Source organism: Vanessa cardui, chromosome 21 (genome assembly GCF_905220365.1).
Source record: "Vanessa cardui chromosome 21, ilVanCard2.1, whole genome shotgun sequence".
NCBI lineage: Eukaryota > Metazoa > Arthropoda > Insecta > Lepidoptera > Nymphalidae > Vanessa > Vanessa cardui.
This window is the reverse complement of record NC_061143.1, coordinates 5,063,201-5,084,200: the sequence shown is the minus strand read 5'-3', so window position 1 is coordinate 5,084,200 and position 21,000 is coordinate 5,063,201. Positions and strand designations below refer to the sequence as shown.

The 21,000-nt window shown below is 32.0% G+C and overlaps 1 protein-coding gene across 3 annotated transcripts in view; it reads right to left on the bottom strand.

Moving 5' to 3' along the window:
* Positions 1-1,411: 1,411 nt before the first annotated feature.
* The window catches only part of LOC124538765 (probable serine/threonine-protein kinase kinX), a 38,722-nt gene continuing 19,133 nt past the window's right edge, over positions 1,412-21,000 (bottom strand). For 2 of the 3 annotated variants that reach the window (XM_047115947.1, XM_047115948.1), the window contains exons 2-4: positions 10,371-10,410; positions 3,262-6,233; positions 1,416-2,510 (exon numbers count right to left, since the gene is read on the bottom strand). In XM_047115947.1, the coding sequence (XP_046971903.1) occupies positions 2,399-2,510; positions 3,262-6,233; positions 10,371-10,409 (3,123 nt within the window). In that variant the 5' untranslated portion in view covers position 10,410 and the 3' untranslated portion in view covers positions 1,416-2,398. Of the gene's footprint in view, positions 2,511-3,261; positions 6,234-6,516; positions 7,271-7,418; positions 7,721-10,370; positions 10,411-21,000 lie in introns of those variants that run through there. The other variant, XM_047115946.1, reaches the window with a different exon arrangement.

The following is a 21,000-nucleotide window of genomic DNA, read 5'->3' as shown; positions in this document are numbered from 1 at the left end:
GCTGATAGTATTTGAATTTACACTGCTTCACTCACTTTAAATCAATCAATCAATCCAAATATACTTTACTGAAGTCAGCTTTTAGCATAGCAAGCACCTTTATACCATCATTTACACACTATATTAAGGGAAACTGCTGGTTTGAAATGTAGATTCTACCGAGAAGAACCTGCAAAAATCTGGGTAATTACTCTTTTTCAACATTTAAAAATACGAATCATGTTTGTTAAATACAAGTCAACAACTGTTAGCTTCACGCTTTTTTCTCATCTAAACTTTAACGCAACAAAAGAAACAATGCTGATAAGCGGTAGAATATATCATACCGACTCAGGCTCAATTTTAAGTAAACTATATTACGACAAAATTACACTGGCCATAAATTTATTAAGAATGAAAAAAGTCGAAATGGATACGACTACCTCATAACGTAAGTTTTTGACAGCTCATGCCCCTACATTTGTTTCCGATAAAATATACCGGAGACCCAAAAGTTTCCTAAAGACGAAATGCAGGAACTTCCATTCGACCAAATCTATTCGAACAATTGTCATATAAAATTTTCAGATAACAATATATCATAGATTACAAATACTAATGCATTTTTCATTGTCTTTTCCGTTCATGTTTGATTCACAAACCGATGACAAAGTAACATATTTATTTATTTTATATAAAAAAATTATTGAAAAATAAAGTTGTTAATTTCAAAAGGCATTCCTAGGTAGAAAAAAGAACATTGTCATTTATCGTCAGCCAATCGTCAACGACTGCTGGTCTCATACAAGGTACGCCAAATCACTCGATTATTCGCCTTCCGCGTCCAGTTATGATCGCCTCCTTCTTTTGGTTGTTTTACCTGGCTGGAAGTGTCCAGGATTTTTTTGCTCTAAGGGCCATCAGTCATTCGACGTACGAGGTAAGACTACTGCCACACTATTCGGTAATGCGAATGCCTTTTTTGGGATTAGTATAGCTATTATATACTATAGTAAGCTGATTGTGAATTTGTGGTACCGCATTTGTATTCACATATCATCGAAAATTATAGTTTTCAAAGATCATTAAGTACAAAATGACGATATTTCAAAAATAACGACCAAGACACATTAAGCATGAGGATAAGAAAAAATATAACGACCTCAAGGTATCATAGCTTTATTATGCATACTTCTGTCATAACCATAACGTAGATGATCCAAGCTCCAATTTGCAATTCCTTACATAAGAAATTATATCTGAAATAGTGGATATGTCTTCTAGGAACTAGAATGAAAACTTATTGAGTTTTAGAAAATCATCAAACACAGAAATATACATAAGTAACATAAATTATATATAATAAAGAATTAAAATAATACACGTGAAAATTATTTAATATTTTATTAATAAAACTCAACAATAATCCACAATTAAATAAAACGATAAATTATTATAACGTGATTCATGCAACTGTTTAAAAATAAATATGGCACGATTTATTTGGTATGTTAATTATATTAAATATAATGAAAGTAAATAAGCAATCATCGATGTACAAGGGAGTACATTAAACATCTTTTTAATTACAAAAAAAACGTAAAGTAACACCGTACATTTAAAAACGTTAGAAAAATTTACGATGGCTTAAAGACTGCTTCACGAATGGCAAAGAAATACAAACCAATTCAGACATTAGTTGATTTTCGTAAATGTTAGCTTTAAGATTTGCATTAATTTGGCTGGCAATTAAAACCTATAGACGTTTACGCTTGGTTCAATATATAAAACCTTTTTCTACCCACTTAAAACTTATTTGATTAAGCCAAATATGTTTACATGTCCTGACGGTTAAATTAAATTCCTTTTTTAAATGTAAGTATAAAAATATTTAAAAAAAGAACAGCTTCTATTAATTATACCGATTTGATGAATTCTTCTAAAACTAAGACTAGAGAGATTTTAATCTAGGATGATGTTGCGTGACATACAAATATGAAAAAAAAATGATCTGATTATATTTGATTTGATTTGATTTGAAATAATTTATGATCGATGGCTATTTTAGTTGTAAAATCCGTTGATTATTTATAAAAATCATATGAACATATGTAAATGATTCAACAAATAATTAAGAAAATTACTGAAATTTGTTTACTTTGAGAATGTGAATAATTATACCTTTAGATGTTGTATTGGGCCTATTTGCGTCTTCTTCTTTTATATATCAAATCAATGATAACAGAAAGAGATAAATGATTTAAAACCAATTAATAAAAATCTTAAGTAAAACATTATTTTTATGCTCTAAGCTTAGACCAATATTTCGCTTTCGATTTCTTTCATGATCATTCGATAGATCCACTTAGCAAATATTAAACCTAATAATTACAGTATTTTTATATTAACGACTAATTTCTCAATCTTCTGTACCGGTTATCCATTGGAGGTACTTAAACGATCTTGACTGAACGGGAGGAGCTCTCGTATCCACTCTCATCCGTTGTTTTGGGTACGTCGGAGTTTGCTCTCTGTAATTATATAAATAGACTTAAATGTAGCATAATATGTAATCACATTAAATATGATCAAGCTATAGTTCTAACGAAGACATTGCTTTATATTTAATAAATAAATATGAGACAACATCACAAACATTACTCTGATCCCAATGTAAGTAGCTAAAGTAGGTGTTATGGAACATCAGAATTAACGACGGTACCAAAACCCCCCAGATCCAAGACAACATAGAAAACTAATGGTAATCTACATCGTCTCGGCCGGGAATTGAACCCGGGACCGTGAATAATTATTTTGGTTTTCCGTAAAGACGGAAAATTACTCCTCGAAACATGCAGAGCAAAAGCATCAGATAAGGAAAAAATAACGGAGCCACAATTACAATAATAAATAATTTTATATACTAAAAATAAATTTACTTATAGTCTAGTACCTACTATTAACCTTAGATATGAATTAAAATAATAGGGTTGATGACTGTCTATGTTTGATCCATGTTTACTTAGGATGGTCTTCTATGCAAATATAAGCTCAATTTAAGCACAGATATATGTGGAAGAATTTGTCCAGATTTGCAACTTTGCATTGATTTAGTGCATTTGATTTAGTGATTAACAGTAAAAATCTAAGTGCTACATTATCTCTGTTAGGTAGTAATATAGGGTAAATTGGACAAATCAGGCTCAACCTTTTTTATGATTATTAAATTTACCACTTATGTTTACTAAGAAAAAGAAAAAGAATTTATGAAAAAAGACTCACCTAGGTTCTGCAGAAGCACGACCGTGGTAAGCAGGCACAGACGGATTATGATACGTTTTTGGATGAATAGTCGGGTTCAAAGTGTGGCTCTGAACGGGCGGATGTTCCGACGGCATTGGAGACTGATAATTATTTGGATTGTATCTATCAACTGATACTCCTCGCGGCCTCTCTTGTATCGTATTGATATTACTCTTAACATACGAACTTTGTGGCCGTCCACGACCAAGAGTATTTGTTTTTGGCCACTCTTTCGAACCAGCATATTCTGGCTCATAGCTCCTTTCTCGCCAGGATCGTGGCCTTAACGTTTGCGTCCAACTTGGTGTCGCAGTTGCTTGGTATTCATTGGAAGCCGCATACTTAGGATCTTCCTCCCAAGGTGGTCTTACAGATGTACTTTCAGTTTGGGTTGTCGTTTGAGAAGCCTTCTCTGTAAACTCTCTTAATTCCTTACGCCATTGTGGCTCAACAAATTCAGTTGGTTCATTATTATCATAATAATATTGAGGCGATGGGTCAGGCTGGGCTGACAGCTTAGTTTCATTGGGTATGTAAGTTGATTCCGGTACAGATATATAACGCCGTTCATATTCACTATAGTAGGTTTTTCGTCCAGATACTTTAGATGTATCCTCAACCGTTACAGGCTTAACAAAAGATTGGTTTGGAGCAGGTGGTATGTACGCAGTTGGTGCCGGTTTTGAAAACTTTCCCGGAGGTGGTTTTGGTTTCCATGATTGAGTATTTTGGTTAATGTTAGGAGTGTAAGATGACGCTGGGGGTGGCTGATAGTAATTTTGATTCTCAGAGATGTAACTCGAATCCTGTTCCCACGGAGGTGGAACATAGGATGAATTAAATTGCTGAGTCGACTTCTGGTAGCTTTCTGTCGAATCTTTTTGTAGTGATGAGTATTGATTGGAAGCTGTATTGGAAACCGGCTTTGTATCAAATGTACTACTTACCCAACTTGGTTTTGGAGTATAAGTTGGATATATATTAGACTGAGCGTTGTTGGTATTACTTTTATAGATGTTTTGGGAATTATTTTCTACGTAAGTTGATTGAAACTCAGGTTTGGGTGTGTATTGTTGCTGTGTGTATGTTTGATATTGTGGTTGTATAGGTAGTTGGTTTTGTGATGGAGTTTGGTTTTGTTGATTCCAAATCTGGCTCGGAAGAACAGGAGTGGGCGTCACGGTATTGGATATGACATTTTCTTTCGTATTTTGTTGATACCATTGTTGGTTTTTAGTTATCGTACTAGGTTTAACATTGCTCACTGTCAAAACTTCAGACTGTGGTTCTTCCGACCATTGATTTTGTTCATAGCTCTGGTTGCTTTGATAATTGTTTTGATATATATCTCCTGTAGGAACTTGACGATCCACACTAAGTCTTTCAAGAAGTAAGCTATGACGTCTTTCTGTCGGGGGATCTGGTGTGTAAACAGGCTGGTATGGTTTCGATGTTGGTTGTGGGGTAGTCAATACTCTATCGGTAATTGGTGAAAAATAAGTTTTCAATGTAGGAAGTGTTTGCTGCGTTTGCTCATAGGCATGGTCTAAAGTCTTTGTTGTGCGATTTACCGTCACAAAATTTTCTATTCTGTTATATTCAGTCTGTGTACTTAAGGCTCCAGTTGGTTTGTCAGTTGTCGTTCTTATTATTTCAGTATGAGATTTTTTGATAATTTCCTGAGCTGGGCCAATAGGCTTTATTTCAATATCTTCTACTTTTTCAAAAGGTATTGAAGGCTCCCTAAATGATACCCTTGGTTCAGAATTTATTGTTTTATGAAGAATTTCATTTTCAATTTCATGTTTTTTCTGCTCTTCTTTTATTGTTATTGCTTCGGCTACAGGCTCTTGTGATACAACCTGTTCTTTACTTTTATTTTCTTCTTCGGCCTGAACCTCAACCTTTATTTCAATTTGAGTTTCTTCTTCTGTTGGTTTACCAGAAGTCTCATCCTTGATTTCAACTTTAGTTTCAAGATCTTCAGCTTCTTCATAACTTTCTTCAACCTCTTCTTTACTTTCTTCTTTAAAACTATGAACTTCATTTTCAATTTCCTTTTCCTCTGCTTTTTCTTCTTTGTCTTGTTCTTCTTCATTGCTAACTTCAATTTCTTTTTCCACGTTTGGCACATCTTCATTAGAAACTGATTCTTTAATATCCTCATTTTCTTCCTCTTCTTCAATCTCCTCTTCTTGCTCTATTTCTTGTTCTTGCTGATCAGGCTCTTCTTTCTTTGTTTCATCATTTTCTTTTACTTCTACAGTATCTTCCACATTTTCAGTTTCATCTTCATTTTCTCCAGATTGTTTATTAGGCGGCTTCTTAATTATTACTACTTCTTCTACCTCCACATCTCCATCTTCCTCTTGTTCCTCCTCTTCTATCTCTTCTTCAATTTCTTCCTCAGATTCTTCGCCAGTCGATTGTATTACAACAACTTTTTTTGTTGTGCTTGATTCTAATTTTTCTTCACCTGTAATAATATGCCCATTTTCTTTTACTTCAGTCTTTGCTTTTTCACTAACCAATTCATCGTCGCTTTGCTCTTCAACATCTTTACCGTTTTCTTTTGATTCGGTTCTTTTGCTTTCTGAGACTTCTTTTGAAACTTCGACAGTATCTTCAGTATCGTTTATCTCGACATCTTCAATTTCTTCCTCTTCTTCTTCGATTTCGACGACATCATCAGCGATTTCCTTTGGTATTGTTCGAGTCTCGGTTTTAGTCGAAATTTCTGTTTTACCATCTCTTGTAGTTTTCGTAATTGTCTTTTTAACTTCTTCGATTGTACCGTCAGGTAAAACTTTCTTTAAAACTTCAACTTTAGTCTCAGTTTTTGCGGCTGACGTTTTTGTAGGTAGCTTAATAAAAACTGCTGCTTCGGTGTCGCCATTTTGATCTGATTCATTATCCGTGTTACTTTGTTTTTTAACAATCTTCACTTGTTTCTGAAATAAATAAAATAAAAATAAGAAACAAAAAATATAGCAAGAAAATGAAATAGACATTACTTAATGATGAAATAGTTAGTGACATCAATATATTGAAGATGTTATAGTAACAGTTAAGCTTAAAACTTATTTAAAATAATAAGAAAAGTTAATAAACTCACAATTAGTATTAGTGCATTCTTTTGAACTCTTTAATATTGTAGAGTAAATACGTATAGCATACAATGTAAACAGACATATAAATACAGATATAATAAGAGCACAGTAATTTTAAATCGACCTGATCATAATTATTTGTCGCTACATCTTGCAATGGAGTCGATGCTAACTGGACACTGGATACTGGATTAATTTCGTTATCAGTAGCATTCTTTAATAAAATATTTGGATTGTATACTTGAGTGTTTTCATATGGCTTTTCTTCAGAGCCAGTGCTTCTTATACCGATCTCCTTTATTGTTCCTTGAGGTTCAGATTGAAAATATTTCGCATCGTAACATATTTCAGGCAGTGTAATATCTGTGTTACCATAGCTACCGTAACTTGGTAGTATTGTAGATGGATTACTGGTTGATTTCTTATAATCATGCACTGCAGCCGGTTTATAATTAGAACTTATATTGTTATTAGAGAAATCCGACGAAGGCTTGTTTATTTCTCTCCACGAATCATTACCGTACTTATTAGTTGTAAGTGGAGACGCCGACGAAATATTACTTGATGGAAGCTCTTTGGGTGTATCGGATACATTCCTCGTTTTCAATAATGATTTGGGATTAGCCGGTAATTGAAATGTGGGAAAAACTTGCACCGGTAAACAATTGAAATTCGGTATCGTACCAGGAGTGACTGGAGGAGATTTTAGAGTTTGTGCCGGCGTCTCTGAAACTCCTTCGCTCATAGCATTTCTCATTAATCGCTTAGCCATCCGTTCGGACTTAATCTCCGAGAGATCCAGTCCTCCTGGCGTATATGTGAAAGGCTTACGTTCTTTATTCATAGCTCCGTATAAAGCCGGCGGAGTATTCATCTTGCTGAAAGGAGTTTTTACAATGGTATTGTATTAAACATAACTAACATTAATCTATTCGATTTAACCGTTACGGTATAAATAACGTCGAAAGCTAGAAAGCCATTTGGCAAATTGACAAGTACAGTAAAAAATAGATATGAGATACTCACTAGAGTCGACGTTAACGTTAAATTATTACGTTTACTTCCTGTACTGTAACGTCATGAATATTTGGGCTATTCGTATTGCGAACACATTTATACAATTCACTAACCAGATACAACACTAACTGTTTATGTTTCACGTCACTTGTAACTTAGGTAACTGACAACTTTTCGTGATGGAACATGCAAATTATTCCGTAGAAGTTAAATATAGCGCAGAGATAGTAAATGAGCCGGTGGATTTGAATCCGGGAATTGTTGCGCGCGGTCGGCGCGTGCGCCGCCTGCCGCCTACTGCCGTTTGCTCGCTACCGCCATGTATTTTAGTCGCGACCCCAATATTAACGGGCGCCTTGTCTACAATTTGTCTTAGGCGGATCGTCACAATAACGTTATGGTTACTTTCAAGCGATTGATTATTTAAGAAAAACAAGTGTTTTGGTAATACAAATAATTTTCAATTCTTAATTATTTTTGTGAATTCAAACTCGTCATTTCATAGTTAACGATATCTCCAGTAGTATGGTTGCCCTTACCTAATTTTTAGTAGTCATATAAACAAACTAGTAGTCACCCGCGGCTTCGCTCACATTTTAGGGCATTGGTTATCATGTGTTAGGCAAAAAAATAGCCTATTTCCTCTCATTAAGTTCTAGTTTGCTTCATACCAAATTTCATCAAATTTAATTCAGCGGTTTGGTCGTGAAAGAGTGACAGACAGACAGACAGAGTAACTTTCACATTTATAATATTAATATAGATATGTCCTTTTACTTCCAGCCGTTGAGGAAAATAAAAGTATATCTTCAACCGCGTGTTGTTTACGTATATACTGTTTAGTAATAAGTGCATCTTTTAAAAGCAGCATGCTGCCAAGATATAATAAAAGTCAAATAATATTTAAGGAATGTAATTAAATTGACATTGTTTATATCTCTACGTTTGCTGCGGCAAAATACTCGAGATTAATAAAACCAATGATATTTTTCACAATGGCTTAAGAATGAAATTTTCATCAGAAATAAGAGCTAAAGAAGATTATGCATTTTTCACTGGCCATGATCCAAAAATGTATGTAATCTGTACAACAATCGCAAACAAATAAAATACTTATATTTATATGCAATAAATATGTTTATACATCATTTTGAAAAACAACAAGACGTTTGTAATCCAAAGTTCATTGACCTTTTCATTCCGTTGCGTTATATGTATTTTAAGCTTCATTATTTCAATATTATGAGATATAAGATATGTTTGATGGAATGGTATTTTCCTCTTCTGAGAAACAATAGATTTTACTAATGTTTATTTTATCTGTTCCATGTTTTATTTCTACCGAAACATCATTGTTATTGGAAATGCAAGTTCATTAACCTTACGTTCCATTACTATTGAAATTATATCCATCCCATTACACTGAATACATTTTTCTTCATTTTATATGTAAGGCTATATTTATAAAGTGACAACCTGTAAATGTCCCACTGTTAAGCTAAGGCCTCCTCTTCCCTTTGAGGAGCCAACCAACACAATCGTTGGTTGGCTTTTGCAGCACGCTGCCCCAGTGCTGGTTAATGGATACACATGTGGCTGAATGTGATTGAAATTATACACATGCAGGTTTCCTCACGATGTTTTCCTCATTACCGAGCTCGATATGAATTTTTTACATAAATTAAGCACATGAAAATTTCAGCGATGTTTGCCGCAATCTTCAATTGAGATGAACTCTATAGAAAGATAACAAATTACTATTTAATTTATAATATTTTATAATTTTACGATTTTGTTATCCTTACAAACTCAAACTCAAACTCAAACTCAAATTCCTTTATTCAATATAGAAGCATTACACTTACTTATTGATTGTCAAATAAACACTACCACAGATTTTGTACTATATTCCATTATGAAAAAAGGACTCACGTATTTTTAACGTGAGCCTTACGTTCATGTTAATTAGCTCATGAGGTTTTTTAGTCATTCGTAATCCGTTACAAATCCTTCGTGTCGGAATTTCCTAATTAAAAATTTACATACATTAAAACTGCATTTTTAATCAGTGCTACCCTATTAAGAAAAAAATAAACTATAAAAATGCGAAAATTTTCATAATAAATTACTGAAGAATCCCATTACCACCACTGGTTACTTAATTTAGTTAATGATGTTTCAATTATAATTTTCAATTTTATAGTCGTTACCATTGCACCATTTCTTATATTTTACTGTTGTCACACTCATATAGAATAAAACCTAATTAATACAGGTATCATCTTTGTAACTAATTATTGATTTTCCATTTTGTTGTCTACGAGGTTATATGTACTTAATCTTTATGATTTTTTTGTCCAGATGATCAGAATTACGATTCAGCGAGTGAATGCTGGTAGCATTAGTTATTCGTCTTCCTCAAGATCATGCTTTGTGCATTAGCTATTTCTAATTTCGTATAACATATTTATTTATGTATGTCTTAGATATTTTTAAACAAAATATATTTCAATTATTTGCTAAATCAAATTAATGTTAAAAGTATTTAAAAAACAAACTTTGTAAACTGATTAAGAAAATATTTGAAGCTAAATATTGAAGCAATAGCACTCTTTTTTATATATTTTATTACATTTGAGTTATTATACATACAATTAGTATTTTTAATTTGATATTTGATCGGTTTACAATTATCTTTTAGGACTGTGCCCTTCAAAACATTTATAATATTAGTTTTAAATATCACACAATTTTCGAATATTAACTTTTCTTTTATACTATTATATTTTTTACCAATTAAACTCTTATTTTATAATAAGGCTATAGATGATTAATTGTGTAATTAAAGTTATATAAATGCAATGTTAGTAAATAAATAAAAATCCTTAATATGTTATGTTATGTTAATGTTATGTTAATTTTAGTTAATTAAGGAATTGTAACTCCAACATAATCACTTACTTTCACTTCTGTCTTAACTGACTCCTCTTCAGAAGACATCCTGTAAAAATGAAAAAACATTAAAATTCATATTTAAAAAATATATACCATAACAGCATTTTTTTAAAGATGCCAATGCCCCAAATTAATTAAGGAATTACTAATATTTCTGTTTCCCTCTCTTTTTAAGCTTATCACTTGTTAGGAGTGGGTACGACAATACCCTAATGGATCAGGAACGATCCTGCGACTCTTACATCGCTAGACGGCCTATAAGCTCTCGCGCTATTGAGGGTTAAAAGCAAAGAATGTTTTTTTCTGTTATGCTTATCATAGATAATAATAGCAAAACTCATATCTTGTTCCTATGTATCTTACGATGAATTACAACAATGTACGAATAAGCTCCAGTACCATTAATATACGACAAATATTTGCAACTGTTTTGAATTATAACCTGACTAAATGTGGAAGTTAGAGAACTGCGAACTTTGCACACGTTGCGAGAAGTTTATTCAACGTACAGGATTACAATTTAAAATGTTACAATAATCCTTTAGTGATAAATGTATAATACTTTCGCAAAAAAATTAGTGATAAAAGTAATCTAATCGACCGTGCCCATTTCCCGTTTTTTCTGAGAAATACAGATGCGATACTATGTGCATTTACAAAGGGGACATAAAGGAGTACTGTCACATATTACAAGTATGTTTTTTTTTAATTAAAAAAAGATGATGATGATTATTATTTTGTCTTAACAGATTTCGGCGACAGCGGTCAACGGCTTCACGAACCTACTGAGGAACAGCACAGTTTACACTTCCAACTTCGGGACAACGAGCTATTACTGAGAATCAAATAAGTTTGAAAAAAATTGATTGATTGAACATGGGGATCTCTTGAAAGTTACCACAGTACTATGGAATTCCGTCACTGTAAATCGTTTCCTGTGATTAATTAATATGTTAATTGAATCTATACATATAATAAAATTGGAGTGTCTGATTGTAATATTAAAATAGCCCTTTTTTACTCAATGCATATATATATATATATATATATATATATATATATATATATATATATATATATATATGTAGTAGAAAAGGGTAAAAAAGGGCTATTATATAATTATATATACGCGGTACATATACCAAAATAATAATTTTAACAAATTTTTGTCTGTCAGTCTGTCTGTCTGTTTGTTCCGGCTAATTGCTGGAACGGCTGGACCGATTTCTACGGGACTTTCACTGGCAGATAACTGATAATTTGTGGTGTTACGTACCCATCCAATAACTATTTATCGATCTAATCTATCCTTTGGTTTAGTTCATTTTATTTTATAACCAAATCATTATAAACATCATTTTATTTTCATTCAATCAATCATTATTTCGCATTTGAATAAGGAAATATAACTAAGGGGAGAGTCACTTGCCAAAATGAGAATAGTTTACAAACGTTTAAACCTTTGTTATCTTCCCTATTGAAAAAAAATAAACAAAAATATACTCGTATATCATTATTTAACGATTCTGTAAGGAATTGCTGTAGCAATTAATTCTCCCTCTCTGCCATCTCGAATTTCACATTCGTAAAAAGAAGACAAAAGTATTTTGTAAGGACGGCTACCTATGCCGTATATAACGTATGCCAATAATAAAATGAAACGTTAAATCAATCGTTCTCTATATAGTCATATACATAGTTTGTACCAACTAGGAGAATCAGTACCACGTTGGCGTGGCTACGTTAAATATCAAATCTGCTATAATATATATAATTATTTTTGTCTGTCTGTCTGTTCCGGCTAATCTCAGAAACAGATGGATCGATTTTAAGAGGACGATCCGTTTTCTTATAACTCGCCACCAGATAGCGCTGCTTTACTATACGCAAAGATAATTGATAAAAACACAAGCTAGACAAAGCTCACCCGGTCTTGATATTCAAATATATATTTTATACTTCTTTTAACCTGATACGATTTACAGACAACATCCTCACTAACATTAATTTGAACGAGAATGTATTTGTTTATTATTGAATCAGACTCACAGATTACAGCCAGACGTAAAGATGAAGGCTATTATTTATAGCCACTGATCAATACACGAAATAAACGTAAATAAGGCCACGCGAACAGGAAAATAGTACTAATACAATTACTTTCGTTATACGAAATCTTTATACATTAGCATGATTTTAACAGAATTAAATCCGTGATTAATTGAATTATGAAAACATAATGAACGTTGGACAAAAATTATTAAATTACTTTTATCGAAATCACATATTGTTTTTAATTCAATGTAAATCCAACATTATCGGAAAATGGTTTAATAAAATTAAGCGTTGCCTTCGTTTGACGATTTTTGGTGCATTATTAATCGGATATTTTGGACCAAAAATCGTGATAATAACAATAAAATCGTCATTAAATCCGTTATTTGATGGCTTCGCGTTAATTAATGTGAATAGAATTAATAAAGTACATATAATTAAATTCACACTTTTAAAATGAAATTCAATCGCATAGGCGATGTTAGGAATGGTTAATACTTCTTACGGCACTAATATATATCGCTTTTGTTTACATTGGCTCAGACTTCAAAGCAAAATAATATCAGTAATTATTACTACTAAACAATACGTAATCAATCATAATATGCGCTACTGCGATATTGCTTTGCAAAGTTTCTACCAAGAAAACTATCATCAAAATTGAATGTAAAAAATATTTTATATACAACTCAGATAGCTCGGCTTTCCAGTGTAATGAGCTTTATAGCACACACATGCAATCTCAAATTTATCCCATACAACATAAATTGTTTCTTCATACATACATCAATCCCTCTTTTACCCCTTAAAGGATGATTTGTGTGATAAAAACTGACCTATATCCTCAGGACTCAAACTCTTCCTACTAAATGAAATCTTAATCGATTTAAGCGTGGTTATTTTCGCTTTTATAATATTGATAGGAATTTTAATTAGTGATAGTTCTTGTATGTTATTTCCGTTCTAGCTTTCGATTGAATTGAAACATTGTACAGTTGTTGTTGGCACGTGCCTGAAGGTTGCTGGCATAGCGCAAGTAGCGTGCGAGGCGTAGCAGATAATTGCTTGTAATAAACTTTGAAGAGAATGCACCACATGCCAAGCATTAATTAGATTTTTAAAAATATACAATTTCATTTCTTTGATTTTTATCTTCTGAAAGTGATATTTTTAAAATGCTCTTGTATTACAATGACAAATAAATAAAGTCATTCGACAATTAGTCAGTTTTATTAGCGTGTCCAGTGCTCATTTAGATTTAATCTGTTACTAAATTGTTTTATTGTTGTGGATTTTTTACGTACTGTTATGTTTTGTCTTTGATGTTATAATATAGTCATTAAAATACAGTGCGACCCTGTGACGCTCTACAAGAGAAAAAGGGGGTAACGATGCTTTTCGGTGTAGTAGGTATCGGCAAGTATAGCCATTTCATGTAGAGGATCTTAATAAAGAGCTTTTTTCATCAAGATAAAAAAAAAACCAGAGGTAGGTAATTCCAACTAAAAAACCACGTTATCCTCTCCTTCTCTACGAAGGATGCTCAGGGTAACGCTTGTGCGTGCAACCGTGTTGATTTTTAGACTTAATTCAGCTTTTGGGAATAACAGCAGCTAGCAAACATGATTCTTGAGATTTTTTTGTGGAAATAACGACATTTTTGAAATACTTCACTTAATATTACCAATGGGCAAATATTTAAAATGCAAATAAAACATTAATAACGTCATTGGACAATTAGATTGAACGTAAACTACTTACGTTGCTATTGTTCGTGCCAAAATACGTAAATTCTCGGATTTATGGCCTCTATAATTCTCACAGCGGTACAGAATTAACTTTTCATATGCAATATTTATTATATGATTTGATTTGCATATGTTTTTGCATCTAAGTATGATTTTCGATGTGAGAAGTCATTTTGAATTGCTAAAATATATGAGATTTTTAATTTAAAGACCCGCGTCTCTGTAAAACCCTTTATGTATTCCTACCTCTACCAAGTCAACGTCTAGCCCATTCCTACCGTAAGAGATAAAAATCCAAATAAACAACTTTAAATAAAGATTTGCCGCGATGTCACTGGTTGGAAACTTGAAAAATTGCACAGAAATTAGTTTGTGGAAAAAAATGCGTCATAAATGATAACGTTTGGCAGTAAAGTTAAAGTGTATATAAGAAGTTATTGGTGAAATATAGTGGTATTATGAATAAAATATACTACATACTTCTTTTTTATTTTGTATATAATATTCAAAACTGTCTGTAGAATACAGTTCAGCTGTAATATTAGTAAATAGAATCGAATAACCTAAGTTTTATTCATTCTTTCTTCGATTGGAATAAACTATAATTTACATCTTTTTCCAGCTTACAGACTACCTATATATAAAATTTTATTACAATCGGTTTAGTGATAAGTGATAAAATCAGACAGATTTTCATTTTCATAATATTTTATTTATCAATCTGATAAACTTGGTCGAGAAATGAAAACAGTGTGTATTATATTACAAGAGATAAGGAAAATGCGTTGTATAAATTCAAAAGATAAAAATTATTAATATTCAATAATATACGCTTTACTATAGTATGTAACTTACTGAACCGTTTACTTTACATTTACAAGCGGCCTGAAAAAGTTCATTGAACTCGGATAAAATGCAATCAATCATTTGAATAAAACATTCGAGACATGAAAACAAATAATTTCCTTCCAAACTAAAATAGCAACAATCCAGACGAATAGATCTCGTTTTCAGAAATCGTAAACTTCTGAAACTACATTGCGTTGCCGACATCCGGGTTTCGGCGATGTTTAGGATCTATACAATCTGACTTTCATCCTTGCACCTTTACACTTTATTTAAATCAAATAAGCAACATCAAATATCGCCGACTTTTTTATAATGTTTACAATATAAACAGCATTTTTTTGCATAAAAATATATAATAAAAACAGCTTGTAAATTTCAAACTGCCAAACTTCCTAAGGCCTCCTCTCCCTTTGAGAAGATCTTGGAACATAATCCACGCTGTTCCATTGCGGGTTGTTGGAATACGTATGTGTCAGAATTTTTATGGAATTAGACACATGCAGAAATCAATGTTTTCCTTCATCGTGTGGTGCGGTGCTTTCCTGTTAGAACCCGCCATCATCGATTAAGATGCACGCGTTCTAACCACAGGGCCATCTCGGCTCATCATAAAAATATGTGCATGAAGAATACTATATCCAAATTATAATAAAGGTCCCTTTTAACAGGTGGTTCATTGCAAAGAATCGGAATTCCGATTCAACGGGAAGATGTTACTATCATTCTCGCAACCATTTCACGAGGTCATGATTTTTATTTATAGAAGCTATTTTTATATTTCGAATTACATTGGCTGTTTGTATAATTTGAATGAATCGTTATCATATTTTTACCAATCAGGGTCAAGATGTGAATAATAATTTTGATTACTATTAACTAAACAACAGTTTAACAATATCATGATATATTGTATAATCGCTTTGATGGCCATGTATCCAACATGGCTATCAAAATCATTTGACCGTTTGACAATGGTTATACGTTGACGCTTCTACAGTATTAGGTTACAAATCGATGTATGTCAGTGGGATCTACACAGAGTTAACACTGGAACTTCTGCTTTTCATACCACCTCATAGAATTATCATTTCAAATTCACCTATTGTTGTTTAAAAAAATCGAACAATCAACTTTAATAAAATTAGTTTTCATCTCATTTCATAGACTAGTAATTGCCGCGTTTTAGGAGGTCGTTGATTTTTTCTACAAAAAATAAAGCCGACAAAGGAAGACATTAATATATAGAGCATAATCCTTGGTTCAAGGCTTCATACCAAATTGTATCTAATTCAGTGATTAAGCCGTGAAGTATTAACATTCATATTGGTATACATTTTAAAGAATAACAATCAGTTGCATGACATTTCTACATCAAATATCAAATAATGTTTGCATTAGTGCATTTATTTCTAACGAGTTCCCAAAAAAAAAACAAATCATGCATGTCGAGTGAGCATTAGGCAGCAATCCAACAAGATACGAACATTAACCCTGATCAAAGAGTTATCCAGCTTTCATGCATAAGCAAATGGAAAGATCAGTGTAATAAACTATTTTTTTCGCGAGGGTAACCTAAAAATAAAAGCGCTCTAATAAATCGGACGTGCCGCGCTCGTGCCACGCCATTTTACATCGCAGTGGACACGCTAGCGATTTTCACCCGGCTTAAAAGATACTTTCGATAAAATATAGCCGAGAGTGAAGGAAGAAATATCCACATTGGTTGTTGGCTCTGAATAGACCTGCGTGGAGGCCGTATGTTATACGAAATAATGACGGAGATTGCGGAAAAATCTCATAGTTTGAAAGGCAAATTCTGCCGGGATAAGTTCGTTCGGATGAGATTTCCTGCGGCAGTAGACCTCGTATAATATGATCGCACGTTGCTCGATGGTATAAATGGTTTTGAATAAATTCTCTTTCATATCACGCGGATTTTGATCTTATCTCATCAAAATATTGTAATAAAATAACCAATTACAATACGCTGTTTGAATATTTTAAGATTGAGATTGAGAAATTGTGTAGGTATTTACAATGTTACGTTTATACGTTTAAGGGCTGGGCATAAAACTTTTTATGCCCTACATCTGACGACCTACTTAATCATTGTCTTTTCTTGAAAATCAAGCTTGCTCCATACCAAATTTCATCAAATTTGGTTCAGTTAAAATAACAAAACAACAGACAGAGTTACTTTCGTAATTAAATTAGTTATATGTATAGTATAGGTACAAATTAAATAATATTTTTGGCAGTTTAATTTTATTAAAGAAAATATTATCATTATATAAAAATACTATTTATTTTCACCTTCAAAATATCAGTTTAATATTAACATCGACGTTTTAAAAACTCATTCAAAACAAAAACGTTTTGTTTAAAGAGAGTTTATCTTACAGACTGCAAATACTTTTATTTACAGGAAACATCTGTTTGCCTTTGTTAACAAAATACGTTAACGTCCGCTAAATACATTAAATTATATAACAAGGTTAAACTTATTTTCTTAATTTTCTGGGTAAAGGTCACCTTTCGCGAAAACTAGACTGCCTGAGATCTTATCAGACAAATGCAGGTCTCCTTACATTATGTTAATGATACATAACTTTATTATTAAAATCGAGTGTCTATGTAAGTATATTTTATGGATAACTATAAATAATTACTAGGATACTAAAAATATTTTTATACACTCGTTGTAGAGTTAAGCAATGTATGCGCCGATACTGGGTTAACTCATTTAATCAAACGCCCTACGTCCTGTTTTTTCAGATGTTTATTTATATCTATAAAGATACTAGATAACTATGTGGTAACTTTAAGTTTGAGCAACTTTCGTCGACTAAGCGATTGGCTTTATTGGTACAATAAACAAGCCCAAAAAAATAATATAACATGATGATGTTCTTTAGTAACTGATGCTATTGACGGACTGGCAAAAGGGACCGCCTGCTGGTAAGTGGTCACCACCGCACATTTTATATGTGTGAAAAGTTTATTGGTTTGTGATTTTATCATTGTATCTAATTTTCTCCCAATACAAATAAATAATGAAACATGACAGCCATTGTTTCACTTTGGGTATTATCATTGGCAATTTCGAATGCCAACATCAGATCACTAACAATTAGCATGCCAGTTGATCATGATTCAATAATTGTATTCACAATACACAGAATTGAATCTAACATCCGGTAAATGGAACCTATACAATACGAATTTCCATAGAGTTGTCAGCTCTAATGCTGAGGACAGAAATAATGACGAAAGAAGGAGAATAACAACAGTTTTGTATTTACTCGACGATTAGAGATTAAAGCAAAAGTAATAAAAATATACATATCTTATAGATTTTTTATTTGTTTTTGAAAAGACATAGAACATATAAATAGTATTGAACCTCTAAAAACAGTGAACAAAACAGCGCGCGATGATCAATCTTTTACACAGAATCCCCAATAACCACGTTGTATCCTTCAATTTTTACGAAAAATAATAGCTTATTTAAGAAGCGATTTTTTAATTAACACATCATTCAATCCATATCTAATAAACCTTTAATACATTGTGCATTTCATAAAGATCAATATAACCTTTTACAGTATGAAATTCAAACGCAAGGACTAATGACTTAAAAACTATTAATGTTGTATATAAAAACATACTGTAGTACATTTAGTATCAGCATTGGACTCGTGCGAAGCCGGGGCGGAGCACTAGTATTAAATAAATGATATTTCATTCTTGATACATTTTGTATAAGCGTTCCTTTAAAGTTAATAGAAAAAATATACTATAAAGCGACTGCCTCTCTTATTACTTACTGCTAAGAGGTCATTATTGTTCACGACATCTTAATAATTTATTTTCTATCGCTTATAAATGAAACAGACGGAAATGAAATTGATTTAAAATATCCATATAAAAGTATAAAATACATTTTTTTTATATTTTTCAAATGTGTTTTAATGTCAAGCTGAAATTAACAAGTAAAGCTCTTAACTATTTTTCTTTTATTATGGAAAGAGCTTTACAATTAATAATATCGTTAATTGACTAATTCAAAAATAACTAAATGACATGTACCCGCAGTAAGAAAAGTTTAAGGAGGTTATACTTATATAATATATGATACTGACTGATTTGTCGTTTTATATTGTTAATTCCTTACTGTGAATACATATTTAACGTTGAAAAAAAGAAAATATGTCATAAATCAGAAATAGAAATATTATAAAAAATAGTTTGAGTAACAATTGTATAATGAAATAGTTCTTAATGTTTTCACGACTTATATTTTGATGTCATATTACATAAGTCAATTGGAAGCGATCAATATGTCGTACTAAATAAATTATGTTAGACTTTGTTACCCAGTATAACTAAAATATCTGAATGAGCGTTAATAATGATTTGAAGGAAATTGCTTATGAAATAAGATAGTCTTTTACTAATCAGTAATAGATATTAATAGATATTACGAATTTACACTAAAAAATAGACAGATGGTGATGAAAATTTTTCTGCAGTTAATTTTAAAACATTTTTGTTAGTATTTTATTTATTTCCTTAGGGTATGTCAGCGTTACTCATGTATATATACAAAAGTTGACTTTTGGGTAGTTAAAACATAGTTTTTAAGACAAACCCCAACAAAATTGTGCAATGTCAATTAATTTAGAAGTTAATGGAGCTATCAACAGATTCAGAAAACTACTTTTTTATATTATTTATAGATACAGCATTTACACCATTTTTTTCGAATGTAATTCTATTTAAAATAAATCAAGTGAAACGGAGTCAGAAAGTTAGGAAGTCAGTTAACAATAAATAACACACATTACATTCAGTCCATTAAGCAATTAGATGAATTATTAGTTGTCGACGAAATACATTTCTGGACACGATTTAGTTATTGTCTAATTCAAACGTATTCGACTTTTGGCTTGTTGCCTATTTAACGCACGTATTCTGGATCTCGCTTGTATAGCCAGTCGTGATTAGAACGAGAATCTTAAACGAAAATTGTTTTTGAACCCATGCAAGTAACATTTTACATTTAATTTCGAACTCGAGTGAAAAGCTGAATATGATCTCAAATCTAACTTCACTGGAACATAAACAACAACAACAACAACAGCCTGTAAATTCCCACTGCTAAGCTAAAGGCTTCCTCTCCCTTTGAGGAGAAGGTTTGGAACATATTCCACCGCGCTGTTCCAATTCGGGTTGGTGGAATACATGTGGCAGAATTTTTATGATATTTGTCACATGCAGGATTCCTCACGATGTTTTCCTTCACCGCTGAGCACGAGAAGAATTATAAAGACAAATTAAGCACATGAATCAGCGGTGCTTGCCTGGGTTTGAACCCGCAATCATCGGTTAAGATGCACGCGTTCTAACCCCTGGGCCACGATGAGTCGAAACATAAATGTTTGACCAAAAATCTTGCTGTCCTTATAAACAAAATAAGGTATTTTTATTAATATCACAATGTCGAAAAGGTCTAAGTTTGTCTGTATTGATATACTTGTTCATGTTTATGTTAATCAAATTATTTTTATTAGTTTTCACTAATAGATGGCATTAGTAGGATTTTAAATCGCGCTATAGTTGTCTTCGTTTTGTTACGATATGTAAGGCATTATTCAAAATAAAGTTTGAGTTTCCTGGATCAATAGTTAAAACACAATGAAAGCAACGGGCGAAAATTCGTATAATTTCGCGAGGATTCGCGAGGAAAGTCACGGGTTCAGCTACTAAAAAATCTTCTTTCATTCTTTTAAGTCTCTGTATATTCATTAATATCAAAATCAATCAAACCTACTTCATTTAAATATACATTTACAAACGCTTTTGGATCGTTATTTTACATAACTATATTAAAAATAAAGTAGAGAGTAAGATTCAAATCGAAAGATACTCTTTTGCAGCATTTAGTTAAATACGATTATATAAGAGATTGTATATCTCAGAGT